Source organism: Suncus etruscus, chromosome 8 (assembly GCF_024139225.1).
Source record: "Suncus etruscus isolate mSunEtr1 chromosome 8, mSunEtr1.pri.cur, whole genome shotgun sequence".
Lineage (NCBI taxonomy): Eukaryota > Metazoa > Chordata > Mammalia > Eulipotyphla > Soricidae > Suncus > Suncus etruscus.
In genome coordinates this window covers 92,323,433-92,342,881 of record NC_064855.1, presented here as the reverse complement: position 1 = coordinate 92,342,881, position 19,449 = coordinate 92,323,433, and the positions used below count along the sequence as shown (strand labels likewise).

At 38.5% G+C, this 19,449-nt stretch overlaps 1 protein-coding gene across 2 annotated transcripts in view; it reads left to right on the top strand.

The window, feature by feature from the left end:
• Positions 1-19,449, top strand: part of TBC1D4 (TBC1 domain family member 4) — a 200,308-nt gene that overhangs the window by 106,000 nt on the left and 74,859 nt on the right. For both annotated transcript variants that reach the window (XM_049778922.1, XM_049778921.1), the window contains exons 2-3: positions 16,659-17,246; positions 19,268-19,357. In XM_049778922.1, the coding sequence (XP_049634879.1) occupies positions 16,659-17,246; positions 19,268-19,357 (678 nt within the window). The remainder of the gene's footprint in view (positions 1-16,658; positions 17,247-19,267; positions 19,358-19,449) is intronic.

Genomic DNA, 19,449 nt, shown 5'->3' with positions numbered 1-19,449 from the left:
AAAATAGCACACTGCCACACATTCTATTAAAGAGTTGAAAGGTAGAGGTTGGTTTTTTTTTTTAATTAAATTTGGGAAGTCAATGTTAGATATACTTAAACTTTGACAAGAAAGGGGCTGTAGTGATAGTACAGTGGATAGGGCATTTGCCATACATATACCCAGTCTGGGTTCCATCTCTGCCATCACATATGAACCCTGAGCCCTGCAGGAGTGATCCCCGAACACAGAGCTAAGAGTAAGCCCAGAGCATAGCGGGGTGTGGCCCCATCAAAAAAAATTACAAACATTTGAGAGAGGCTTGGCATAATGAATTAGCAATACTTCTTTCAAATCATAATAAATCACATGAGTTTGATGACTTGAGAAGTACTGGTCTTGTAATTGCATTTTGTTAAGTGGGGAGAGCTCTGCCCAGGATACATGGACCTGGGATAAAGAATTTGATTTCTGCTTAGTCACCATTCAGAGTTCTCTTCCAAGTGACTTTCAAGCAATGACATTTCAGACTTCCAAAGTAGAGGTTTATTATTTTGGAAGTAATATATATGTGTCATCCTGGTTTCAAGACAGTGTCTGCCTGCCAGGTGTAGAGAAAGGAATGTGTTTTTGTCTTCCCAAGACATAAAATATTTACATTGCTTTCTAAACTAAAAGACAGAAAAATGAGATGGAGTCACCTAAACGTTGAGATGATTTTTCATATTACTTCATTCATCCAGAGACTGGGAGGAAGGGTTCATTGATACTTTAAGAACACAACAATGACCTTTTAAACAGCTACTGTTAGCTCTGAAATGGAGTCATTTTAGAATCACAATCTTTTCTGGAAAGTCATCATAGTCCCAACTGGAAAAAGGAAGGAGGGTCAGAAAGGGAATAAAATGATTCCTTTCTTGGACTGGAGCAATAGCACAGTGGGTAAGGTGTTTTCCTTGCATGAGGCCAACCTGAGTTTGGCCCCTGGCATCCCATGTGGTCCCTTGAAGCACTGCCAGGTAATTCCTATTTCTGAACTCAGAGCCAAGAATAACCCCTGATCATGGCTGGGTGTGGTTGAAAAACAAGCAAACACAAATTATTTATTATTTATTTATTTATTTATTTATTTATTTATTTTTTTAGTGGGGAGGGGTATTTTAGCACACTGTTGGAGTTCAGATTTCTCTCCAGGTTGTGCTCAGGGGACTATGGGCATTTTTGAGATTGAATCTGAATCATCTGTGATTCTATGAGAAGATCTGCGCTCTTCTCTCCCTATTTATCTATTTGAACAACAGAGTGTGCTATATACCATGCCCATCACCAGAATGCCTGCTTTCTTCACCCTACTATTATCTTAAGATTCTCTCCCTTGCACAGATCATGGTTCTATTGATGATATCTCAGGTTTGTTTCCACTGGAAATTGTCTCACCTCCCTTTGTTTCTTATTCCACAGAGAGGAAAATCTTGCAGCATGAGCCCATGGACACACCTCGTTGTGACATACATCATGCCAGGGTATTTGTTTATGGTGTGGCCTAGAGATAGTGCAGTGTGGAGTTCTGCTGTGAACAGCCACTCGAAGGAGACCAGATTTCTTCCTTTGGCTACAGAATTAGAGCTCAGGCCAAATTCCAGGCCAGAGATTAGACTGGCTGTCTGCCTTTCCCTCTCGCCTAATTTTAGAGTGAGGCGCGTGTTATCTTTTCCCTTTTATCCGTAAGCGACAGGCAGTTAGGACATTTCTTCTTTGGAGGAAGGAGACATGCACACATTTCGTGATTGATGACGTTTCTAAGTAGCTGATGTCACGGAGAGAAGGTTCAAGAATGTTGTATTATTTTTATTTGTAGGTCAAAAAATTGGCTGTAGTGTTATAAAGATCTAAAGTAATTTGGAAGGCCAGGGCAAAAATAGGTTTCTGAGAACTCCATGGTGCCTTATTTCTTTTTTTCCAGATGTATTCCTGATAATATTATCTGCTGATCTCAACTGGACCTGTTGACACCTAGTTCCTCCTGCTCAGCCTTCCACCCTTTCCTTTCTTTACTCCTTGGGCCCAACCCATTTCACCATTTAGTCTTGCTCCTAATGTTTTTTTTTTTTTTTTGTAAGATTGAACATAGAAGCCCAACTACTTATTAAGTGTCCAGTTACAGTGTTCCACTTAGGTGACTTCATACTTCTATGTATCCAATAAATAGATAATTTCCTTGCTGCATGTAATATGTCTGGATTTCAAGAGCTGATTTTGATATAATAAAGTTAAGACTCAAAATCTTAGCTTTATTAACCTAACTATATAACTAAACTGGTCTCATCAGTTAAAATTAGTTCTTTCAATGAGACTGAAATGAGAAGCATATTGTGAATTAAAAATTTTATTGATTGAGATTCTATAGTTTACAATTCTATTGATAATGGTTTCTCAGACACATAATTTCAGCATAACACCAGTATACTTTTCTCTCTCTCTCTCTCTCTCTTGAATTCCAGCTATCGTCCTTCTCACCCCTCTTAAAATTAATATTTTACTATTTTATAAGTTTTTACATGCCATACAAAATCTTGTTCTAATTTATTTGTTCTTTTGCTTAAACTAGTTTGTGTGGGAAAGCTCCCTCTAGTGTGTATTGAAGTTAATACAAATTATACTTACCTGCAGATATTTCAAAAGACTTCTTAGAGCAATTTTAAGATTCACAACAAAATGGAAAGGAAAAAAAATGGAAAGGAAGGTACTTCCCTCTTCCCCATGCATAGTTTCCTCTGTTATCATTTATCAGAATTTTGCTTTCCTTACCTGGATGAACCTGTTTACATGGACATCTCTTACCAAAGATCCTGCCATAGAGTTTGTACTGAGTTGTGTTTTGCGTAGAATCATATCCACCATTATGATACTGTATAACCCAGAGGTACTCAATGGCTACTTCTGGCACTGTACTTGGGGGAATCTTCCTGAAAGTACTCCAGGAACCATATATAGTGCTGGGGATTGAAATGGGGTCAGCTGCATGCCAGGATTAAGTACTTAACCCCTATGCTACCTCTTTGGCAAGTGTTCCTTCAACATCTGTTGATATAATTGTGATATTTATACATTTTGAATGTGGTAATTTAGATGAATTGATTTGCATATGCTGATCCATTTTATATATCCCTGGGATACATTATACTTGGTTTTGATGAATGATGATCTTGATGTTTGTTAGATTACTTTTGCCAATATTTCGTGGTGACTTTTGCTTTTATATCTCTGTAATATTTAAATAATAATTTTTCTGGTTGGCAGCTTTTGACTTTTGAAAGTGTGAATATATTATTTTCCCTTTGCCTGACTGTAGCTTTTTTTTTGAGAAGTTTAAAGAAAATCTGATGAAGCAGTCTTTTAATGATTTTTATTTATCCCTGATTTTTGTTTGTTTTGTTTTTAGGCCACACCTAGTGGTGTTCAGGATTTACTCCTGGCAATGCTCAGGGGACTGTTATAGGATGCTGGGTATCAATGCTGGATTGGCTGTCGTCAAGGCAAACACCTAATGAAATTTTGCTCCAATCCTCGATTTAAAAAAATCTAATGTTATAGCTCGGTGTAGGCCAATTAGAATTCAAAATTTTAGATGCTGAGAAGATGACTCCAAGAACTGGAACACATTCTTTGGATGTGATAACTCCTGATTTAATTCAAATCTGAAATTTTTCTCCAAACACTGCTGGATGTATTCCCCCAAACAAAAAAACTGGGTATTCTCTTAGCTTTTAGGACATCAATAACTATTCTTACTTTTTTTCTTTATTTAGGGAACATTTTAGTTATCACATTTGGATTTTAGTCTCTGCTATCTTCTCTCTTCCTTTTACCTTCTGCCATTTCCATAATGCTGTCATGCATCTTTTTAATGTAGCGTGGTATATCTTGTAGTCTTTCATAATTTTTATGTCTTATTCCCCCCCCCCTCATCCATTTGTTCATTGCTATGTTTTTAATTTTCAGTTCCTAATATACTTTCCTTGCTGAGACTGAGTGAACTTGTTAGGTTTTCCATGATCACTAAATTTCCTTTAATGGAAGGTTCATGCTCAACATCCGCATTTAAATTATTTGGGACTCCCCAAATCATGCTCAGTGTCAGAGGACCATACCCAGAGATACTTGGTCAAATAGGCTGGATTGTTCAGTGTTCAGGCCCACCAATGATAGAGGCTACCAGGGTCATATCCATTTGTGCTTGGGAATATCTAGGCCTATACACAGTGGTACTGGAAAGGGGACATGTGGTAACAGTGATTGAAATCATGGTCACTTAAATATGAGCTTTAGATCTTTGAGCTGATTAATCCCTGGCCCTGAATTTGGACTGTAAAAATTCACTTTTTGTTATAACTCCATTGATGTATGTACAACAGTGTTCATGTCTAGGGATACAGTGTTGTCACACCATGTCACCATTAAAATGGCAGTATTCCACAATCATGGTCTTTTTATCTGTCTCCTAACTGTCCATACTCCATCCTCAAATCAGTGTCTTCAGAGATTGTCTCTCTCCCTCCCTCCTTCCTCCCTTCCTCCCTCCCTCCGTCAATTTCCCCATTCCTTCCTATGAGTACAGCTAGTATCATATATCTTTCCTGATTTATTTTACGTACCCTCTCCAATTCCATTTGTACTGTAGCATAAGGCAAAGTTTCTTCTTTATAACAACTCAGTTCTTATGTGTCTATCTATCTATCTATCTATCTATCTATCTATCTATCTATCAATCATCTATCTATCTATCCATCCATCCATCCATCTATCTATCATCTATCATCTATCTCTCTGTCTGTCTGTATATCTATCTCTCTGTCTGTCTATCTATCCATCCATCCATCCATCCATCCATCCATCCATCCATCCATCCATCCATCTATCTATCATCTATAATCTGTCTGTCTGTCTGTCTGTCTGTCTGTCTATCTATCTATCTATCTATCTATCTATCTATCTATCTATCTATCTATTGCTATACCACAGCTTCTTTATCCACTCATCTATTCTCCAGAACTTGGATTGTTTCTAGATCTTGGTGATATCGGGGTAGGGGAATTGAGACAGGGTCAGACAGAAAGAGGAATAGCTCTAAAAAAAGGAATTACTGGAATGTGTCAGAAAGGTGGACTCTGGATGTGCCAGATAACCTAGATAACCTGGATGAAGGGCAGAAGGTGCAGAAGAAAATCGTGTCAACATCCTGCTCCCTGTTTTACCTGTTTGTTTGCTTTAAACTCAATGAAAAGTGCTTACTCATCCTCCTTTATTAATAGAATATAGAAGGAGAAAGGTTTTTGTCCTTTTCTGGAATCCTGCTTAGGGAAACAGTAGACCTCTCCCATACTCCTAGTGCTTCCCTGCTTTCTTTTTCCTTCCTTTCTCTTCAATAATATTTTTCTCAAGTTTTGTCATTTGATCTCTGTTCCTTTACTTCAATTCTGACTGCTTGAGGATGTGATCCTGACCACCTGTACACACTGTACCATGCATGGGCGGATGCCAATAGTGATACCGTGAACATAGGTATGCACATGTCTTTCTGAATTAGTACTTTTGTGTTCTTCAGATAGAGATTCAGGAACAAAATTGCTAGTTTATATGGTAGTTCTGTTTCTAATTTTTAAGTAAGTCTTCATTCTTTTTTGAAGTGGTCAAACCAATTTAAGTTCGTATCAGTGAATGAGGAGGTTCTGCTGTTTCTTGCCCTTTGTGTGTGCACTCTTGTTACTGGTGTGCAGTGATACTTCCTTGTTGTTTTGATTAATATTCATTGCTAATAAATGATTATGAGCATCATTCTCTCCTGTTCTCTGTATGTCTTATTTGGTAGTGTCTGCTTATCTTTTTTACTTGTTTTTGTTTTTTTTCCTCTTCTGAATGGATTGCTTTTGTTGTTGGTGGTGGTAGTGTTACTGAGTTTTGTGAGTTCTTTATGTCTTGGAAATTATTCCTTTGTCAGATGTGGGGTATGCAAATATTTTCTCTAAATGATAGGATGTGTTTGTTTTGGTGTTAGTTTCTTTCATTGAGTAGAAACTTTGGTTTACTGCAATTTCTCAAACTACTTATTTTTGCTTTGTTTACTTTGCCAATTGGATTAAGTCATCAAAGACACTGTGGAAACCAAAAACACCATGTTATGCCAAGTTTTCTCTGTGTTTTATGGATTTTTGGTTTAACATGTCTTTAATTTATTTCGAGATAATTTTTTTTTGTTTTTGGGCCACACTAGCAATACTTGGGTTACTTCTGGCTCTTCACTCGAGAATTATTCCTGACAGTGCTCAGAGACCATATGGGATACCAGATATTAAACCTGGGTCAACTGCATGTAAGGCAAGGAAGCACTTAACCCATTATATTGATAACTCCAGCTCCCAATTTGAGTTAACTTTCTACGATATGGAATAGTGGTACAGTTTCATTCATTTTAATATGACTTTCCAGTTATCTCAATACCATTTGTTGACTTTTCCCTTTCTGCAGGTTTATTTATGGTCTTTTAGTTTGGTTCCATTGACCTGGATGTTTGCTTTTACTTCAGCACCATAGTATTTTGATTACTATAGTTTATGGTTTAATTTAAAGCTGAGGAACATGATACAATACCTGTCATTTTCCCACTATCCCCTCAGGATTGCATTGGTTGTTAGGAAAGTTTTGTGATCACATACTAATATTAGTCATGTCTTTTTTGTTTCTTTGATGAGTACTGCTGGAATTTTAATAATAATAGCATTGAATCTTCATAATGTGCTGGGAAAAATGATGATCAATTTAACAATGTCAACCCCTTTAGTAAATGAGAATGGAATATCTTTTCATTTTGTCTTTTATTTTCTCTGTTTTGGACTATGTCTCTGACATTAAACAATAACTTGTAATTTTTGTTGTAGAAATCTTTCATACCATGGCTAAGTTGATTCTAAGGATCTTTTTGTTGGTTTGTTTGTTGTTTTGGTTTTTTTGGTCACACCCGGCAGCACTCAGGAGTTACTCTTGGTTCTATGCTCAGAAATCACACCTGGCAGGCTCAGGGGACCATATGGGATGCCGGGATTCGAACCACCGATCTTCTGCATTCAAGGCAAATGCCCTACCTCCATGCTATCACTTTGACCCCCATTTTAAGGATCTTAATTCTTTTGGATATAATTCGAAATGGGACATTTATACTGATTTTGTAACCAACTAATTTACCATTTTATCCATTGCTTTAAATGTTTTATTTAGCATCTTATATGTGTTATCATGCTACTTGCAAATAGTATCTTAGAGTTGGGTTATTATTTCTTCGATTTTGACCTTTTCTCCTGCCAACTTAGTTCTGTCTGTAGTAATGGTAGCTAGTGCTCACTTAGCTGCTCTGAATTCTCTTTACCTATTAATTTGATCTGTTAGATTCTCTCTGTCATGTACCTTTCTTGTCAAAGTCAGTTAAGAAAGAACTCACAGTGCTATTCCCATCTGAGATATTTTCAGCATCAGGACTTCATCATTCATCTGGTTTTATATCTGACTCTTTCTTTGTCGTAGTTCTCCAATTCCCAAACATATGTACATAGTGGTTTTTAGAACATAGTCCCAGATCTCTCTCTCTTTCTCTCTCTCTCTCTCTCTCTCTCTCTCTCTCTCTCTCTCTCTCTCTCTCTCTCTCTCTCTTCCTCCCTCCCTCCCTCTCTCCCTCCCTCTCCCTCTCTCCCTCTCTCTCTCTCTTTCTCTCTCTCTCTCTCTTCCTCTCTCTCTTTCTCTCACCCCCCTCTCTCGTCAGGCTCTCTTGTGCCTGTCACCTATACTCTTTTTTTATAGCCTGTCTAAGCTCATGAATTTAAGTGCCATCTACATCCTAAGCCCTTCCTTATTTTCTTTCTCAGCCCTGTCTTCCTGGGCTTTAGACAAAGATTTAGCTGCCTATGAAAACCTTCCCTTGGGGAAGCCTCTCAAAATTATTGTCGCAAACTCTAAGCTTCATCTCTCTTAAACCAGTTTGTCTGTCAATCTAATCTTTTTTTTGCAACTTCATTCTTCTAGTTCTCTGGTCCAAATCCGTAGTTAATCTTTGTTTCCACCTTTTATGTTCTACCTTAGAGCCACCACAAATCATTTCGAAGGTACTTTAAAATTATATTTTGAAGGAGCTAGAGCAATAGTATAGCGGTAAGGTGCTTGTCTTGCACGTGGTTGACCTGAGTTTGATCCTGGGCATTCCAGATGGTCCTCTGAGTCCCTCTAGGAGTAATCCCTGAGTGCAGAGCCAGGAGTAATCTCTGAGCACTGCTGAGTGTGGCCACAAAACAAAGAAACAAAGAGTATTCTATCTCTCACCAAGAGTCAGACCTAAAGACCTTTCAGGACCTGATGGTTCTTAAGACCCTGTGCCCTGAGGTGCTCATGCCCTCAGTGATTTGCAGTCACAGACAACAATTCCAGGCGAATTTCTCTTCAAGGTCACTGTAGTTGGTGTCCTCTCTGCCTTGAATATTTCTCCCTCCCTTATCTGTTTCTCTCATCTGTTTTCTGACTTCAGGGTTTTGCTCAAATATTTTGTAGATCCTATGTCTAAAATGGCAAGTCTTATTTTCCCCTCCCAAATATTCTGTCTTCTTCTCTGCATTAGTTTCCATCTTGCCAATTGTATTTATTATTACACCCCCCCACCCCCTTTAAGTGGCAGGCAGGCAGTGCTTCTTCAATTTAGGCACAGCTTTGCATGTCTTCAATCTCCAGTTTTCTTATTAGAATTTTTCAGAATTAATAACTACATTGTGAACTATCCTAACAATGAGAATATATGAGGGAAATAGAAAGCCTGTCTAGAGTACAGGTGGGGACGGGGAGGGAAGGAGGGATATTTGGGACATTGGTGGTGGGAATGTTGCACTAGTGATGGGGGGGGTGTCATCTTACATGACTGAAACCCAACCACAGTCGTGTTTGTAACCAAGGTGTTTAAATAAAAAATATTAAAATGAAGTAAAAAATTCTAGGAAGAAAATTATTTTTATTTAATTCATAATATTTCATGTCATACACTAGAATTAATGTCATGATGATGCTTTTTCATTTATCAATAGCTTCTCATTTCACCGTGTCTTTCATTATACAAATCTAGGTTATTTGGTAGACATAATTAAATGTTCTTGAATATTTTCAGTTATCTAACACTGTGCCAGGCATATATGAACATTTAATTTAAAGTTTCTCTTGCAAGTGGAAGCCAAGAAGCCAAGAAAAAACAGTGTTGTTGTACAGAAAATAGTAAATACTGGCATATGACATGTTATAGACTTTTCTAATAAGCTTTTTACTGAGATTTCATTTTTAACTTTAATTTTATCTGGTTTTGGATCACATCTGGCAATGCTCAGGCAGCACTTGTTGAAGTGCTCTGCTCAGAGGACTATACATGGTGCTGGGAATTAAACCAGGGTCAGTTACATGAAGGACTACTACCTTAATCACTGTTCTATCTCCTTGCTGCCTGGATAAATCCACTTTTAAAAGAATATTTTGTGGGCTGGAGCAGTGGCACAAGCCATAGGGCATTTGCCTTGCATGCACTAACCTAGAACAGACTGCGGTTTGATCCCCCAGAGTCCCATATGGTTCCCCAAGCCAGGAGTGATTTCTGAGCGCATAGCCAGGAGTAATCCCTGAGCATCACCGAGTGTGGCCCAAAAACCAAAAAAAGAACTAAAAGAATACTTTGCATTTGAAAGTTAATTTGGAAATAACTTCCCTTGCTTCACCCCATATTCAGTTTCCTCTGTTCATATTTCCTCCTAGCTCTAAATCTCAGCTGGCACTGTGGACATTGCATTCTTTTAAGTTAGATGATTCCTTAAACTTTTCCTCTAAGTAAATAATATATTTCCACATATATCATATCCGTCCTATCACTTCTGCAAATTTGGAATGATCATAAGGGCATATGTAAAGGGCTTATGTCCTTTATCTTTCAGAGAAGTACTTTGGTGATAGGAGCAGTAAAAGATTGAATTCGAGGTAGAACTTGGCAGAAAAGTTTAAGGAATTTCCCTTTTTGACACTGGAATTAACTTAGAGGTCAGCCAAGAGACTAGCAGTCAGACAAGAGATGAGTTCAAAAAAGTTTAGAGTAAAGGAGCTGAAAAAAAAAATTAGAATTAAGCCAGTGTGAGAAGAAACTGTTTTGTCTGAAGTCCAAGACCCAAGCACTAAGCAACTTGCCAGACTGTAGTATTTTTCAAGGAGCGCCCCCTATGTAAATAAGGGGCTGTGAAGTGAGAATAGGGAACAACTGATGGGCTGGGGACCACAGGAAGAAAAGAAGATGAGAAGAGACCATGGTGGGAAGGGAACAGTTGAAAAATGCTGGTATAAGGCACATTCTTCGTTCTTGAGTTTTTTGTCACATTTTTTTCTCTTTTGCTAGTTTGTCTTCTGATAATCATTCTGTTCTTACATCTCTAAAACAAACTTGTGGGACCTGAATTCTACAAGGGTACCCTTAGTTTTAAAATTCATCAAATGCAGGGGCTGGAGAGATAGGTAATTCAGGGATCAAGACATTTGTCTTGAACACTGTCAACCCCATTCCCATGCTTGGCACTGCTTCTTATTTCTGAGAACCACCAGGAGTGATCCATTAGCACAGAACCAGAATAAACCTTAACCACAGTTGAGTTATATAGCGTGAGTGAAATTCATATTTACTTTTAGTAAAAACTTTAACATAATTTATATGCTGAACCAAGTGAAATAAAATTGTTGAAGTCCAGTAGAATAACTTAAAATGACTTTAAAATTAGAAATCTGTTTCATTTCTCACAGAGTTTATCAAATATCCTTACCTCAAGAATAGCAGCATCTTTCCATATGGCCCAGAATTACTGCTCTTGGGACTTTACTCCAGAAGTCCAAAAAACACACTGTACTCTTTTTTTCATTGTAGCACTATTCACAATAGTTAGAATCTGTGAAACAACCCAAGTAGCTGAGAACAGATGAGTAGATAAAGAAACTATAGGACATCTACACAATGAAATACTAAGCAGCTGTTAGGAAAAATGAAGTCATAAAATTTGCTTCTATATGGATGGATATGAAAAGTATTGTGCTGAGTGAAATGAGTCAGATGGAGAGGGATAGACAGAGAATAATCACACTCACTTGTGGGATATTAAAAAAAAGCACAAATAGTATGGAAATAATATGCAAATACAATAGAGATGAGAGCCTGAGGTACTTCTATGAAAGAAAGCTTGCCACAGATATTGGAGGAATGCAGTTAGGACCCTGTAGAGACCACTAAGACTGTGATAGTTGGAAGTGAGCATTCTGGACAAGAACTACGTGCTGAAAGGAAGTAAAGTAATATATATGATACCCCTGTAGAAATAGTATTGCAAGCCACAGTGATTAAAAGAACAAAGTAAGAGGGAGAGAAGAAAAACATCTGCCTTAGAGGCAAGCTGGAGTTAGGAGATTAGGGAGGAGGGAAACTGGACACATTGGTGGCAGGAAATTGCATTGATAAAGGGATGATTATTGGAACATTGTATGGCTGAAACTCAGTCATGACCAACTTTGTCCTGTATCTCATGGTGATTCAATTAAAATTTTTTTAATAAAAAATAAAACAGATAAAGAATGGCAGATCCCGAGGCCAGAGAGAAAATACAGTGGGTGTTTTGGGGATCCTCCCTCGTACACAGCTGATTTGATTTCCTAAACATAGCTATTGGTTCACAGTAAAGGAGTAAGCCCTGAGTACAGTTATATTTGAGCTCCAAAAGCTAAAACATAAAAAAAAAGATAAACCAAAGATCTGGCTCTGACAGTATGCATACAAAGTAATAGGCTGAAAACCCTCTTGAGTTTTAAGGTGACAATATTTCCTTACTGCCAACAATTTTGTGGCATGTGTAAGCATTGCAGTCACTTCCAATTGACTAATGAGGAGTCTGTAAAAGCCAGGTAGGTTAAAGATTAAGGCTGAAGGTTCAGAGGTTAAGGCTATTGGCCTAGCACGTGGCTCTAGCCACAACTCTTGATTCCTAGCAGGACATGTGATCCCCATAGCATTACCTTGTGTAGACTGATAGAAATGACAGCATCAAGTGACTAAATCAGTCTTTTCTCAAAATGCTGACCTGATCTTAATAGTTTTGGTCAAATAAGAACTTGCAAAGGAAATCTGCTCTAAGGAAATATATCTGCTTTAAGGAAATGTATCTCTTTTCCATATCTTTATTTGCTTAAAGCTCATTCAATTTCTTTCTTTCTCATTAGGCAGTTTTCTTTTTCCTATTTACTTGAAATGTTTTCTGATACTTTCCTTCACCTTTGTTTTATACTAATTTTCTCTCACTTCTTTTTGGAATTTATCTCAATCTTAATAACACTTCCTACAACTATTCTAGAAAGATGAATAATTACTGAAACTTTAAATTCATTTCAATTGTAAATGAAATTATCCAGCTAATTTGTTCTGGGTTATATATAAATATATATATATACATGTATATTTGAAACACTTATTCACATACTTATTTGTAAATATTTTTGTCTGTTTCTAGAGACTGATCTAGTTATCAACAAAAAAGGAAAAACCCTTTGAGGTCTGGATTAAATTTCTCTTATCTGCGTTGTTAGTAATTCTTGGACAGTTATGCTTATTTTAACAGTGTGGCACAGACTGTGGTTCTCATTGAAAGTGTTCTTTTTAAAAAGAAAGCTTATTTTCTGCCTGGGAGTGCTGAACAATCTGTGCGTTTCCTGATTGCCAAGTCAGGAAATACTTAACTTGAAGCAGCAGCTTTTTTTCCCTGGGAAGTTTTGCAATTGGCTGCAGAGTGATAACACAGACTTTCACAAATTCAGGGAAACAACTGCTGGCTTACTTATTTAGCAAGAGAATCGAAGTGTGACTAGGGGCTAATATTGCGAACTCCTTCAGTTTGGTATGTTTAGTACTCTGGAGAACAACTCAACAGTTTTCAACTGACTTCTTGACCCTTCCAGGTATTTTTCTTATATGTTGTTACTGTCCACGTTCTTCTCTGGCCTTTATTTAGTATGAGTAATTGTAGAATTTGTAATAGTGGTAGAGTTCCTAGCTATAATTGCTGACAGTACCACTGTATTTTTTTGGTGTTTGAGAACATGATATTTAATTGATGAGATTCTATAGTATCACAAATGGAGAATCTAGTGTCTCCTCTGAACTGCTTGCCTTCCAGTGAAGAATTATTTATACTTGAATCAGTTCTTAAGAACACTGAAGGGGTAGTTCTAATATATCAAACAAAGGTGGCACTGTAGATCATTTTCTCTGCATATCATGAAAAAAAAAATCAACCAAGAAACCATTCATTTTATTCCTTGTTGAATTGATGATTGCGTGTTAATGAAAATGAAGAATGCCAATGCCCTACCCTGTTTCTAGTCCAATAATATCTATGCTTCTGTCTCCTTTGGTTACATATGATCTTGCTCCTGCATTGAAATGAATGGGAAAAATAACCCCAGAGAAATGTGGAATGTAGGCTAAAGATTAAGGTTGAAGGTCCAGAGGTTAAGGCTGTTGGACCATCTCTTGAGTCCCTCTCTCATTTATTGTACTGCAAAAACTCAAGGATTCTGAGTAGCAGAAATTCCTGGCAGAGCTAAAGCTAGAATTGGAATCAGCCCATCCTTGGTTTGGAAGATTCTTTATTATCATTGTTGTTTTGTGTGAAAAGGATATATGTTGTTATAGCAAATTAAGAACAAAACCGATGCCTCAAGCTGGCACGAACCCCTTCACAGGCCTTGTGGGTTGGCAGCAGATACTGAGCACCAACATTTTTTACAGCTAGAACTGGAATCACTAGCATGGGCATCTGAGCTGCGAGCTTGAGTTGTTTACTGCCATCTTGATTCATGTTTCACAGCTTTTTCTTCATCATGACTCCATTCCTCCTTGACCTTCTTCTTGTGGCTCCCTATTTTACTGGTTCTCTTCTCCATTTATGTGATTTTTTTCACCCATGACCTCTTGGAATATTGTGGGATTCATGCAGTCACTGTTAAGATATGCTATTTTAGAGACATCTTGACATATAATATACTTCCTCTTGGGATGAGCACTGAGCAGAGTAAGATACTGGTGATTTTACCGTTAATTCTAATTTTGAGAGAGAAAAAGAGAAAGAGAGCAAGAGAAATGTATAACAAAATCACATCAGAGCTTAGATTTGTATATGGTGTGAGAGGGTAAACTTCTTACTTCTGGATGAGGACCCTAGAGTTTAGAGACTTGGACGGGAGACTGGCATGTAAAGAATAGCTGGGAAGCTTGAATGAGAGAGTATAAGTAAGTATACTAAGAGTAAGGTCAGAGAGCAGGAGTGGAGGACAGAAAAAAGTTTTCGTCAAGGCGATAGGGAGAGTGTATTGCACATTGTTTAGTTGGTGATTGTCACACATCTTCTCTTTTCCTTTTCATTTTAAAGATATTTTTTTGTTTGCTTTTTGTTTTTTGATTATTTTGGGTCACACCCAGTGATGCTCAGGGATTATACTTGGCTCTGCGCTCAGAAATCGCTCCTGGCTTTGGGGGACCATATGGGATGTTAAGGTTCGTCCTGTTGGCAAGGCAAATGTTCTACCACTGTACTATCACTCCAGCCCCTAAAGGTCTTGGGAGGTAGGAAGGGAGGGGAGGGGAAGAAAGGGAGAGAGAGAGAGAGAAGAGAGAAGGGAAAGAGAGAGATAGCACATATAAGGTGCTTGCCTTGTATGCAGTTGACCCTAGTTTGATTCCTGGTTTCTAGTCCCTACGTATCACCAGGAGTGAACCCTAAGGCTGCCAGGTAAGGCTAAAAAACTCAAATACAAATAAACACAAACAAAAACAAAAACTTTTTTAAATCAAATTGGGGAATTTGGTGAGTTATAGGATTCAACTTTTGTTTGTTTGTTTTTGTTTTTGAGATCACCTGGAGGTATTCAGGGGTACTACTCCTGGCTCTGCTCTCAGAAATTGCTCCTGAGAAGTTTGGGGGACCATATGGGATGCTGGGAACCAAACCTGGGTCTGTCCCAAGTTAGTCATGTGCAAGGCAAACATCCTACCACTGTGCTATCACTCTAGCCCTGGATTCTACTTTTTAAATGATAATTTTGTTGCAGTAAACTACTTGAGAGTATTCCAAGAGTAAAATTCAGTATTCCACAGTAAAACACATGAAGTCATATTTAAGCATTCACTCTCCCTCCCATTTCATTGAAATATAATTGTCACTGAAGTATTTTTAGTCCAAGGCACATGATTGATACTTGTCTCTATTGCAAAACAAACACCATTTAGTGATAAATTTTTCTTTTCTTGTGGTAAAAACTTTTAAGACTTACTTTTTCAGCAATTGTCATTTATAGTATAGTATCATGAACTCTGTAATTTGCATTTTCCAAAATTTATTTGTCTTTTGGACTACATGCAGGGGTGCTTAGTCGGGGCTTACTATATGTCAGTGTGCTCAGGCATGTCCTCACAGGGCTTGAGGAGGGAACCATTGAGTGAATCATAATTGAACCTGGGTCGGCCACATGCAGGACAATTTTACTATTGCTCTGTCCCATCTCATACTTTTAATTGGAAATAGGTTTTTGCAGTACCACATTTTTGTGGCCGTGTTCACCAGGGGTTGCACACTTTCGTTGTGATACTCCCATATACTTGGTTATAGCTATGGAGATTGCATACTTGTGGCTCTAGGGATCTCCAAATGTCAGTGGCCCTTATCTCATTTAACATGTGAAGTCAAGTGCAGTCAAGTCAAGCCTCGGGTTGAATTTAGCCTTAAGTCTGCAAGGAATCTTTTTCATTGATCCCCAATAGTGCAGTTTAAGTTAAATCTTTCTGGGTGGGGTGTCTTTTAAGTGGTTTTCAGGTACCTTGGAGACCCCTCCTGGAGTTTCTCAGGCAACCAGGCTAACAGTTCAAGGGCCTGACGATGCATTGCTTGGAGCCTTTCAGTCTGCACCCAGTACTAGTTAGCGGATCATGTAGTATTAGAGATTTTTGTTTGTTTGTTTTTTGGGCCACACCCAAAGGTTACTCCTGGCTATGTGTTCAGAAATTGCTCCTGGCTAGGGGGACCATATGGGACACCAGGTGATCAAACTGTGTGGTCTGTCCTAGGTAAGTGCGTACAAGGCAAATGCTCTACCGCTTGTGCCACTGCTCCGGCCCCAGAGATTTTTTTTTAAGAATTTTATATATTTATTGATTTTGGTTTTTAGGCCAAACCCAGTGATGCTTAGGGGTTATTCCTGGCTCTGTGCCCAGAAATCGCTCCTGGCAAGCTTGGGGGACCAAATGGGATGCTGGGAATCGAACCTGGGTCTATCCTGGATAGGCCATGTACAAGATAAATGCCCTACTGCTGTGCTATCTCTTCAGCCTACTAGTAAAGATTTAACTAGAATTGATACCACTCATTCAAGGCATGCCCCTTAACCTCTGTACTATCCCTCTGGCTCAGTGTTTCATCTTAAATCCACTTGATTTCTATATTTTATTGCAAATGCATTTGTATGATAATAAAAGGTCTGGGTTGGGTAAAAGATCTCTAAAGACTTAACTGAAATGAGGCTATTTCCTTTTCTTCCAGGTCCCCGATGTCATCAGCAGCATAAGACAGTTATCGAAAGCTGCCATGAAAGAAGACTCCAAACCCTGCAGAGACAATGAGGATGCCTTTTACAACTCTCAGAAGTTCGAAGTCTTGTATTGTGGAAAAGTGACCGTGACCTACAAGAAGGCTCCGTCCAGCCTCATTGATGATTGCATTGAGAAGTTCAGTCTGCATGAGCAGCAGCGCCTGAAGATTCAGAGTGGCCAGCACCACTCTGACAATGGTGATGAGCTGGGGGTCTTTGAGGCAGAGATCCCCAGTCCACCTGCAGACATCCTTTTGGAGGAAGACGATGTAGACAGCAACACCCTCCCGGCCTTCTCCACCGTCCCCAGCCAGCCAGCTCTGTCCAGCTCCCGAGGGTGCTTCCCCGAAAAGATTTTGGAAGGTTCTGGCTTTGATGAACAACAGGAGTTCCGATCTCGGTGCAGCAGCGTCACCGGAGTCCTGCAAAGGAAAGTTCATGAGAACAGCCAAAAGCCACAGCCCCGGAGGAGACATGCCAGCGCACCCAGTCATGTCCAGCCATCAGATTCAGAGAAGAACAGAACAATGCTGTTTCAGGTGCTTCCCTGGCTGGGAGACAGGAGTTGCATCATTCTTGTTCAGTAGAACAGGCCTGAGGCCAGACCTTCCCTTTTAATCTACTTTTATTGTCTGCACCCCCAGGCACCTAGGACAGCTGGAGAAAGGGAGGGACAGAAAGCAGAGAAGGGTTTAGTGACATACACGGGATATGAAATATAAGAAGAATTAAGTGAGCAGAGAAAGGAGGGCATCAAAGAAAAAGGGAATAAAGGAGCATCTTGGAATTTTGTTTGTTTGTTTGTTTGTTTTTTGTTTTTGGGTCATACCCGGCAGTGCTCAGGGATGACTCCTGGCTCTTTGCTCAGAAATCGCTCCTGGCAGGCTCATGGGACCATATGGGATGCCAGGATTCAAACCACCATCCTTCTGCATACAAGGCAAATGCCTTACCTCCATGCTCTCTCAGGTCCTGCATCTTGGAATATTAATGTTAGTTTTACCTTCTGTTAGTCTGAAATAAATGCTGCTTAATTTAAGTTTCTGCAGTAAACCCTTTTAGTAGGGAATTTAAAGATAGGAATCCCAGAGAATGTGATTGAGTCTGGAGGAAAAAAAAGGTTTTTCTAGAGGGAAAAAGAAGTGTCTTTTCAGAGAATACAGGGTTCTTCTCCCACCCAGAAGAGGGGGTTACAGGAAAGACAGTTGTCTAATCAGATGGCAGGTTTTTTGTTCAGATAAGTGGAGATAGAAGGAAAGGCTAGTTTTTTTATTCTGAAAAGTAGTGTCTGAAGTTATAGAGGGTATAGAAAATGTCAAGCTTCACTTAAGAAGAATTTAATTTGTAATAATGCCCTGTAGAGAGACTCTTATGAATTAATATTCTGCTTGTGAATTTTCTTGAAACAGTGTCTGCCCTTTATATCCTGTGTGGTAAAGAATCCCTGGAAAGGAAATAACACAGCAAGCCTTGATAAATAAATAGTCTCAGTGTGTGATACTTACTGTTTCAGAAATTCATGGTGTGTGTGTGTGTGTATGTGTGTGTGTTTTGTTTTTGATTATTTCAGCTATGTAGTTGAAATATCAATAGACTTTGTGTGTGTGTGTGTGTGTGTGTGTGTGTGTGTGTGTGTGTGTGTTTGACGGGCGTTGAGGAACCACACCCTGAAATGCTCAGGGTTTATTCCTGGTTCTGCACTCTGGAATTACTCTTGGTACTGCTTAGGGGACCATCTCTCAGCATACCTATGGTTGCAAGGCAAAATGCCCTACCATTGCTTCAGTCCCCAGCCATTTTTTTGAGGTGGTAAATAAATTAAACAGGCTTTCATCTGCCTTGTGCTGTTAGATTTATTGTTAATAGCCATATTCCTTGCTATTAACTTTTTTTTTTTTTTTGGTTTTTGGTTTCTGGGCCACACCCGGTGGTGCTCAGGGGTTACTCCTGGCTGCTCAGAAATAGCTCCTGGCAGGCACAGGGGACCATATGGGACACCGGGATTCGAACCAACCACCTTTGGTCCTGGATCGGCTGCTTGCAAGGCAAACGCCGCTGTGCTATCTCTCCGGGCCACTATTAACTTTTCTTAACGGCTGTTTAGTTAATTGTTTTTAAAACTTACCCATTCAGTTCCAAATATCTATTTATGTTGTTGACCATTTTAGAAAGTGCATAATTACAAATTTTAATTAGGTCAGATTTTTAGAAATCATGAGGAAAAGTGATAGATTTTGAAAAGGTAAATATTTTTTATCTGAAATAAAAAGGCTTCTATATCTCATAAATTCACATCAAAACAATTCTTATATTTTTTAGACAAAAGGAAGAAATATTTTGAGGCAGCTGAGATTAGATGAATGGGTTGAAATATTGGTTAAACACCTTAATATCCTACCCCCAAAAAGAATTAAAAAAAGGAAATATTGCCTAGATTGATTTTGAAAAATAGATCTAGGATATAGCATTGAATCCATTGTATTAGCTGGATATTTTATTGTAAAGTAAGATATTAGGGCCCTTTAAATTGAAATTAATTGGGATGATTTTTTTTTCCAAGGTTGGCCGATTTGAGATTAACCTCATCAGTCCAGACACAAAATCAGTTGTGCTTGAAAAGAATTTTAAAGATATTTCTTCTTGTTCTCAGGTATGTATTGAAGGAACTCAGCATTTGAAGAAACCAAACATATCTAATTTCTAAATTTACTATAAAATAACTGGACTTAAACCTAAATTTTA